Source organism: Arachis hypogaea, chromosome 14, assembly GCF_003086295.3.
Source record: "Arachis hypogaea cultivar Tifrunner chromosome 14, arahy.Tifrunner.gnm2.J5K5, whole genome shotgun sequence".
NCBI lineage: Eukaryota > Viridiplantae > Streptophyta > Magnoliopsida > Fabales > Fabaceae > Arachis > Arachis hypogaea.
Genome location: NC_092049.1, coordinates 125488759 through 125498577, shown reverse-complemented (window position 1 = coordinate 125498577; position 9819 = coordinate 125488759). Strand labels below are relative to the sequence as shown.

The following is a 9819-nucleotide window of genomic DNA, read 5'->3' as shown; positions in this document are numbered from 1 at the left end:
TACAAAACATAGGAAAAAGAATCATCCAAAACCTAAGAAAAAAAGCATACAAAACATAGGAAAAATAATCATCTAAAACTAATAAAAAAAATCATTCGAAATTTAGGAAAAAGAAACATAAAAAACTAGTTAAAAGAATCATTCAAAACCAAATAAGAGGAGGAGAAGAAGAAGAGCCGTAGGGTGACTAACGACGACATCTTGGACGCCATTGCGTGCACTGTAGGAGACTCACGGTGGCACGTTGCGAGGAGGAAGCCATGGTGACCGCACATTGCGAGTGAAGGAGTCACCATGGATCGAAGTAGTTGATCGTGCGTCGCGAATGGGCCCGACAGTGGTTGCGTCGCAACGGACGGGGCCGCGGCAGTGTAAATGCGTCGGGATGGTGGCGTCAACGAAAGAAGCACGGCGGCGACGAGACACAAGGAAGAGGTCGCGCAGCGCCTCAAAAGACGCGACAGTTTTCGATTGGCGGCAGCTTCCAGACGGCGGATTTGTAGAGGAAGAGATTTGACTATTTCCAAGTGAATAGAAAGGGATTATATTTTTTATGGATTGTTTCTATTGTGTATTATAAATGTGATTAAGATAGAAAGAGTCTTTTTTAAATTTGAATTTTGATCTTTAAATTTTTATTTATTTATAAAATTTAAATTATAATAGAGTTGGCTTATGTTGGCTTATAGGAGAGTTGTTTTCCTATATTTTTTTAAACGTTAATGTTCAAATATATAAGTAATGAAAAAATCCAGCTAATAATACAAAAAATATTAAATAAATTTTTATCGAATAAGATATTAAAAAAATTAATTTTTATTTCTGTAACAAAATTTTTTTTTTGCATAGTCATTCATTTTTTATTTTGAATCATTTATAACTAAATTTGTAAACTTAATATTTAAAGGACTAAATGATTAAATCACTCACATATACTTTTATTTTTGTACTTCAAAATATGAAAATATTAAAAATAAAAAATATAACTAATAAATGATCAATAATCAATTAATTAGATAATATTAGATAGATATTACGAAATCTTTTTAAATTTAGAACCGAATTTATAAACTTAAAAGAAATATAATAATAATAAAATATTAAGTATGAAATAGTAAATTTATTTCTAAAGGGGTAGCACTTTTGAATTGAATTTTTTATGAAAAACATAAAGGAGAGAAAAACCTAGGAGAGAGAAGAACTTAGGAAATTGCAAAACATACAAAGAGCATGAAAAAATGATAAAATAACTATTTTATGAAGTTAATAAAAAATTGAAAAATTCTAGTATTAAAAATTTAAATTAATTTTAATTACTAATATGTTTCTACAAAATAAAAATGTTTTAAGTAAAATTTAATTAAATAATATTATTTAAATTAAAAAACTGATTAAAGACAAAAAAATAATTAAAGGATATAACTAGCCTTTTTCATATATATATATATATATATATATTGATATCACGTTGAAAATAATGCAATGTAAATATTGCTTGTATGATATGCTCGTATTCTTTAAAAAAACAAAAGTTTGAATTTCGAAAAATATAATAACCCACTAACCATGGTTAATTTTAAACATGCGAAATCTTATCTCATCTTTTTGTATCATATCCTCGTAGTCTTTAAAAAAAACGTTTGAATTTTGAAAAATATAATAACCAACTAACCATAATTAATTTCAAACGTGCTAAGTCTTATCTAAATATAATAACCCTGTCTTTTGAGTAGTCTTCTCCATTCTTCAATTATTCTATACATCAGTTTGGGTTTCATCTGAAATTTGCAATGGGTGAGGTTGATCGATGGACAAACATTTATCAAGATTTGTTAAACGAAATTACAAAGCGGTTTCATTCATATGACAATGACTACCTTCAACTACGATTGGTCTGTAAGCCATGGAACATGAAACTTCCAAAGATCCCTAACGGCAACAAAGTTCCCTGGCTGCTACTACCTATTGGTGGTGGTGGTGGTGCTGCTGCTAAAGAATCTTGTGAAGAATTTCAATCTCGTGAAGAGGAGGACATTTACCATATCATGCAATTACCTACCATTGAGGAAGAAATTCCTGACACAGGTGGTCTTGAAGAGGAGGGGATTTATCATCTTATTCTACCAGAGCTGCAAGACAACAACATATGTGGTTCTTGTCATGGATGGTTGATAATCGTCATGGTATATGAAGGTACGATAAGAATGTTAAATCCTTTTACAAAGATTCATTTCGAACTTCCTCCAATTTCAACTCTCCCCAATGTAATTGATATTAACGGGGATGAATGTACTATTTATTTTGGGGGCCAAATTATCACTCGAAATACCGTTCGTATGCATAAGACCCAAATTTGGAAGGCTATTATAAATTCAACTCCTACCAACGATAATAACAATGATTTTATAGCTGTGGTCATATATGGAGGTCTTTGTAGTTTGGCTTTTTACAAGCCTAATGACAAGAGATGGCATAGATTTTCAACAAGATACACCGACATTTGCGATGTCATATTTTTTCAAGAGAAAATATATGCAGTAGATTACGAAGGCCAACTATACGAATTTGATACCAAAAATAAATCAGGACCAGTGGGAAGAATTTATGAAGCCACACCACCTCCATCGGATATTGTCTTCGGAAGCTTCAAGTGTTACTATCTAATTGGATGTGATAATGGAAGTTTATTGATGTTGATAAGACATATAAGACATCGTTACCTGGGGAATAAAAAGTATTTTGCGGAGACCGTCAAATTCTATGTCTATGAATTGAAGAAAAATGAAAAAGCATGGTCAAGAATATATGATTTGGGAAATTACATACTAGTAATTGGACTCAATTCTTCTGTTCAGATTTTGTCGAGCAATTTTTTAAATTGCAAAGGAAATCAAATCTACTTTACAGATAACATGCGTTTGGTTCACTCATCAGACTTTGCTACGCATCATGACGTTGGCATCTTCAATTTGGAAGACGGGACTTTCAAAAGATTGTTAACAGATGTGAAATTTTTTTGTTCTCCTGTTTGGATATTATCCTAACTTAATTTTTTTGTTTGTTTTGTTTTTTTTTTTACCTTAGATTTTTAGTGTTAGTTTAGATTGATTTGAGTATTGGAATTCTCATGATTTCTCTTGTTATTTCAAGGTCAAGTTTGAGGCTTCAATTTGCCAATATCATGCAGGACTATTACTTAGAAGAAGCTTTCAAAATGCATAATTTTTTTTTTGGAAGAATTTAATGAGGATCATGGAGTGCGTCCACCGGGTTTATAAATAGATAATGGATTAGTACTACGAACCAAGCCATAACAGAGAACGTAGAAGAGAAGACAATGTCATAGTAACTATTAACCATTAGTACTCCAACCAAGCCATAATGGTGAACGTAGAAGAGAAGACAATGTCAAAGTAATTAAGTATTAGCTATTGGTACTACGAACCAAGCCATAATGGTGAACGTAGAAGAGAAGACAATGTCAGAGCTATTAAGTATATAAGAGAAATTTAGACACACCTTTGAATCCATTTATTGTTGACTGCGACGTATGTAAGAGAGACTTAGCTCCCTTATACTGGGTTTTGACTGATGTTAAATGCATGATGGAAATCGCATTCATTCAAATTGGATTAAAATGAGTCAACTAGCAGTAAATCAAGTTAATCTTTACCATTCGGGGGAGTGTTGTTTCTCTATAAAAGCCAATTGGTGTGTGCCAAACTTGTCATCTCAATATTTGCATTGCACTAAACCTACTAAGATACCATGGGATTTTTATGGTCTCTTGTTTTTCCAACACTTTTTCTTTTTCTTTTTTCACTGCTCTTCTCATCGTCCACTATCGTAAAGGCTCACCAATGTCACGGAACTGAAAGCAATGCCTTGTTGCAGTTTAAGGAAAGTTTTGTGATTACTAAGTCTGCTTCTTACAATCAGGTCAGCTATCCCAAAACTGTTTCTTGGATGCCAAGCATAGATTGCTGCTCTTGGGATGGCATCGAATGCCACGAGCTCACCGGTCATGTGATTGGCATTAATCTCAGTAGCAGCCAGCTGTATGGATCAATAGATGCTAACAGCAGTCTGTTTTCTCTTGTACACCTTCAAAGCCTTGATCTTTCTGACAATAACTTCAACCACTCTCAAATTCCAACCATGATAGGTAACTTTTCACAACTAAGATATCTCAATACTGTGTCATATCCTCTTTAGTTGCAACTCAGCATATCCACTCTAAGAAGTTTAACTCAAAATACAATTAGGTTTGAAGAACTTCATCTTAGTTGTGTAAAAATTTAATCATCTGTGCCTAATGTACTCACAAACCTCACATATCTGCAAAATCTCGATCTTTCCCATTGTGATCTGTATGGTGAATTTCCAGTTGGAATATTCTAACTTCCAAACTTGAGAAGTTTGGTTTTGGCTAACAACCAAAACCTTAACGGTTTGATTCCTGATTTTCAATCAAGGTCACTCGTTAACCAGTTGGTTATCTTTGACACAAATTTAGTGGTAGAATACCAACATCCATTGGTAATTTAAGTAAAAATTCTACAATTCATTCACCCGGATCACTCATTCACATAAACACTTTAACAACAATATAACATAACTTCTATATAATTCTCTCTCAACAATAATATAAGAAAGAAAAAGAGCACTATCGAAATAGTATATATCTCTACTATCTATTACTCTAATATAAGTATCTTCATATCATAATTTTATATTACTCATAGATTTCACTTGAATAATACCATTATATATAATATAATCTCTATTTATAGTGTTGCATTTGCTAATTTTTTAAAAGCATTTTGCTATTTTGTGTCCTAATTCTAAAAGACATATCTTAATATTTTTTTTATTAAAAATACAAAAAATTGAAGTTTTCAATGTATTTATTTTGTATTTATTAAAAAATATTTAAAATCTTTTACTCTTGGTATATTTAAGACACATGTTAACTAAAATATTTTTTTAATCATTAAGTAAAAAATAAAGAGATAATTTTGATAGATGGTTTTGGTAGGCTATAAGTTTTTAACTTGATTTTCTCTTTGACTTGTCAAAAGAAACAAGTTTTATCCATAATTTAACCATTTACATTTATCTATAAGATTAATAGATTCTTCAAGAACTTCTACATCAATATCATTAATTTGAATAACTAACCTTAGTTTGTAATGATGATGCTTTTAGTAATTGTAATTCAACTTAAATTATTTAAATTGGTTATTGGTAATTGATAAATTTAGTTTAATTTGCAACAGGTAATCTTACTTCTTTAAATTGGTTGACCATTGCACAATGCAATTTCCAAGGATCTATTCCTTCTTCGTTTGGCAACCTCAATCAACTGGTGCATCTAAATCTTAAATCCAGCGGGTTAACCATTGGCACCTTCCCATTATTTTTTATGAATCTCACCCGCCTATCTTTCTTATCCTTAGAAGGATGCAACTTAATTGGTGAGATACCATCTTGGATAATGAACCTAACATCTCTGGATTACTTGAATCTTAAAAGCAATACATTTTATGGTGAATTCCCACACTCTCTTTTTAGAATGGACAATCTTACATCTCTTTTTCTACGCTTCAACTCGTTGCAAGGGAAACTAGAGCTTGGATTGTTTTTGAAGATGAGAAGGCTTTCTTTCCTTGATTTGGGTTACAACAAATTATCTTTACTCAACGAGAAAGGTTCTTTCAATGCTACCCTTCCCCCACTTGAGGTGTTAGGCTTGGAGCAATGCAATTTAACTGGTGGAATTCCAACTTGGATATGAACCTAACTGGCTTACAGCGGTTGGGTCTTCAAGAAAATCACCTTCAAGGTGAAGTTCCTCACTCTCTGTTTTCACTAGAGAATCTTCACACACTTTCTCTTAGTAGTAATTCTTTGGAAGGAGAGATTGAGAATGATATGTTTTTGAAGCTCAAAATGCTTAGTTATCTTTCTTTATCTGACAACAAACTCTCTTTGCTCCCGGGAAAAGGTTCTTCCAATGGAACCCTTCCTCCATTAGAAGTTGTAGAATTGGATTCATGCAATTTGGTTGAATTCCCATCCTTTTTGCAAGACTTGGATCAACTGGCATTTCTAGGCTTATCAAACAATGATTTCAAGTCAGTGGTACCTAACTGGATTTGGGAGAAAAAATCTCTTCAAAGTTTGTCCATTTCGGGGAGTTCATTGACAGGGGAAATATCTCCATTGATCTGCAATCTAAAATCCCTTGTGCTTCTTGATCTGGCCTATAATAACTTAAATGGCACCATTCCATCATGTTTGGGAAGCTCTAGCCAATCTCTTCAAATCATCATGCTACATGGAAACAAATTGTTTGGCCACCTTCCTCAAACATATGTCATGGGAAGTGCCCTTAAGATGATTGATGTCACTGACAACAATTTGCAAGGCCAGCTGCCAAGAGAATTGGTCAATTGTAGAATGCTTGAGTTTCTTGACGTGAGCTATAACGCGATCAACGACTCATTTCCCTACTGGTTGGGATCACTTCCTGAGCTGAAAGTTATCGGCTTACGTTTTAATGAATTTCATGGAATCATAAATTGCCCAAATATATGCACATTTCCAAAGCTTCACATTCTTGATCTTTCCCACAATAAGTTCTCTGGAAATTTGATTCCAGAGATGATCATGAATTTGAAGTCCATGACAACTTCCAACATAAGCCAATTACAATATGAGGATTCGATTGTCTTTTTTGGGGGGGAAAATTGGTTTACTCATGTTTCCTATTCATTCACAATGTCTAACAAAGGGGTTGTCACAGATTATGAGCAAATTCAGAAAACATTTTACTGCATGGTAGCCATTGATATTTCGGGTAACAAAATTTCTGGAGAGATTCCATCTGTTTTGGGGGATCTCAAGAGTCTTGTTTTGCTCAACATGTCCAATAACTTGTTTATTGGTCACATTCCATCTTCCTTTGGAAAGCTCTCAAACCTTGAAGCACTTGACCTTTCCCTCAATGGCCTGTCAGGAAAAATTCCCCAAGAATTAGCAGAACTCACCTTTTTTGAGTTTTTCAATGTGTCCTTTAACAAACTCTCAGGTCCTATACCAGAAAACAAGCAATTTTCTACGTTTGAAGGAAACTCCTTCGTGGGAAACCAAGGCCTGTGTGGGATACAGTTGAAGAAGCAATGTCGAGATAGTAGTTGGTCTCCCCCAACTGTACTTGATAATGATCATGACTCAGGATCTATCATTGAATTCGATTGGAAAATAATTCTAATTGGATACGGAGGAGGAGTTGTTGCTGGACTGGCACTTGGAAATGCTTTCGGTTTAGATATTCTTGCATGGTTAAAAAATAAGAAATTACTTTGCTTTTCTTACCCCTTTTAAGTCCTGTAGGAGTCTGTTATGTAGTAAGAAATTCCTATATGCTCTTGTAATATGTGTAAGCCATTAAAAATTATAGAGTAATAAAAGGTTTGAATAATACAAGAGTTTTTATGTTAACCTCATTGTTTAAAATTTAAGAGAAGAGTCTTTTATAGAGCAATGATATGAGGAATAGATGCAAGTCTGCTTTTACTATTTTATTTATTTTTTTTAGGCTAAAAATAGACAGAAATCACAATTAATCTCTAGTGTGGGAAAACATCATGTCAAGGAAAATGAGGATACAAAATACTGTTTATGGCATATGCAAAAATGGAATAATACATATATCTGTCTATAGCATGAATCACATGCTTAGAGGAGGAAAAGGATCTATGCATGAACAAAATTGAGAGCAAACAGCAACTCTTCATAATTATAAGGACATCAGAGCTCATCTTAACACAACATTTAATTTGCTTTGCACCTGATCTCTCACTTTCCACTGCGTTAAGAAAGATTTTTTTTTTTTTTGTTAGTAACTTTCCAAACAAAATATGACATTATAAGACCAAGATTTACTCTAAAAAAAAGGAATTAAATAAATTTAATACCTGTAGATCATTAATTTCATCATCTGTAAGAGAACGTTCCGTCGACCTATATGCAATCCTATAGCAGTGGCTGGTCATTCCTTTCTTGTTGGTAAAATTGTCTATTAATTGCACCTACACTTTCAAAAGGCAAAAAAGAGGAAGGAATAGGTCAACATTTTTCATTTGGTACATCAGAAAGGAAGAAAGAACGAAAACACCCAACCAATCTAATTAAAATTATTCAGAAAAAGAAAAAGGAGGAGGGGGGAGGCAAAAACAAACAAAAAACAAATAAACAAAGGAGATGAGGCATATAATTGACCATGAAAGGATGGGAAATGTAAAGTTGCTTCATTGGAAACCACGGGAATCTGTTTTATGGTTCCTGACATCAAGTTACAATTCATGCAGATTCTGTTGTGGCCTTTGCCAAGCAAAATGGTGTCGCAAATGCCCATTCTGATAATTTGGTTGGTTTAACAATTTGTTCCCTTAAACTGAATCACATTAGTTTCAGCTGATAATAATACCGTGAACAGATTGTTTCAGCTTCTGCCTAACGATTTACCTCTTCTACAAGATCCCCAGCAATTCCTCTAACAAGTTCACACATTGCTAATTTCTTATAATCGAAAACTGGACAGCCAACCATAAACAGCACATAACCCCACTATGTTCCTGGCGAAAGAAGAATGCCAGTAAGACTATTCAGTTGAAGGTTTGAGATTTACAAATAGGACAAGTTAAGTATCTTTGGACAAGAATGGAACTAAACAAAATTTTAGGACACACTTTCTGTTAGTGGTAATTCTTTGGAAGGAGAGATTGAGAATGATATGTTTTTAAGTTCAAAATGCTTAGTTTATAATTCAAACATTTGCTAAAGCAAATACTTCATTATATATAAAATATAGATTGCTAAATTAGTTTTTATTATAATTATTATTAAAAATTTTAAAAATATTCTTAAGTTTTATTATGTAAATCATAAATTTTTGAACAAAATTGAAACAAAATAAAACTTAAGGATATTTTTAAAATTTTTAACAAACTTTAAATTAAAGATAAAAAATCTACTTTACCTTAGAATTTATTATGATACAATTCTTTGTGTTCTTGTATGGATACCTGGAGGGAGAGCTCGGTCTCTGGGAATCGACGCCGAGTTGTTATCTTCGGTGCCGACCTTTGAGCTTTGTGATAATCCGAGCTTTTACTCCAAGAGGATGTCCAATCGCGTAGAGCTTTGAGCAAGAAACAGGGGGGGAGTGTACCTGCAAAGACACTCCGAAGTTTAAGTTAGTATTGAGAATTTAATGTGTCTTTTGGGATGGAAGATCATACCTTTTATGGGTGGCTTGTGCAAGTTGGTTATGCTCTTGCTTTATTGCCTGTATTGAAGAGCAATAACTAGGTTGGACGTTTCACATTTGGAAAGCAGTCCGTTGAGCCGAGTTGTAACGTAAGTGGCCGATTAATGACGTTATTGCCGATCAATAACTGTAATGCCGAATTATAACGCCAGCTTTCTGAATAATAACGTGAATAATGCCGAGTTATGAATGATAATGCCGATTTATGATGTTGGATTTGTGGTGCACGAAATTGTGATCTCAATGGCGCCAACAACTTGGTACGCACAATTGTAATATCACTCTTTTTCACAACTTCGCACAACTAACCAGCAAGTGCACTGGGTCGTCCAAGTAATAAACCTTACGTGAGTAAGGGTTGATCCCACGAAGATTGTCGGCTTGAAGCAAGCTATGGTCACCTTGTAAATCTCAGTCAGGCGGATTCAAATGGTTATAGAGTTTTAATAATTAAAAGATAAATAAACATAAAGTAAAGATAG

At 33.4% G+C, this 9819-nt stretch overlaps 2 protein-coding genes and 1 long non-coding RNA gene across 3 annotated transcripts; 2 read left to right on the top strand and 1 right to left on the bottom strand.

The window, feature by feature from the left end:
* Positions 1-1790: 1790 nt before the first annotated feature.
* LOC140178718 (F-box protein SKIP23-like) lies at positions 1791-3044 on the top strand. Its single transcript, XM_072215948.1, has one exon. The coding sequence runs from the start codon at positions 1791-1793 to the stop codon at positions 3042-3044; it is 1254 nt and encodes a 417-aa protein (XP_072072049.1).
* A 685-nt stretch (positions 3045-3729) lies between these two features.
* On the top strand, positions 3730-7506 carry LOC140178349 (receptor-like protein 53). The gene is made up of 2 exons (XM_072214857.1): positions 3730-4165; positions 5280-7506. Exon 2 carries the CDS (start codon positions 5761-5763, stop codon positions 7387-7389), a length of 1629 nt encoding a protein of 542 aa, XP_072070958.1. The 5' UTR covers positions 3730-4165; positions 5280-5760; the 3' UTR covers positions 7390-7506.
* Positions 7507-7563: 57 nt separating this feature from the next.
* On the bottom strand, positions 7564-8654 carry LOC140178348 (uncharacterized). Its single transcript, XR_011871257.1, has 3 exons — positions 8533-8654; positions 7983-8096; positions 7564-7873 (listed from the first exon to the last, which is right to left on the bottom strand). It is a non-coding gene; the product is annotated as an uncharacterized lncRNA (long non-coding RNA).
* Between the last annotated feature and the right edge of the window lie 1165 nt (positions 8655-9819).

What these genes read in the sequence shown, in the direction of transcription:
- LOC140178349 (XM_072214857.1), top strand. Translation starts at nt 5,761, where the DNA reads ATGCAATTTAACTGGTGGAATTCCAACTTGGATATGAACCTAACTGGC.
- LOC140178718 (XM_072215948.1), top strand. Translation starts at nt 1,791, where the DNA reads ATGGGTGAGGTTGATCGATGGACAAACATTTATCAAGATTTGTTAAAC.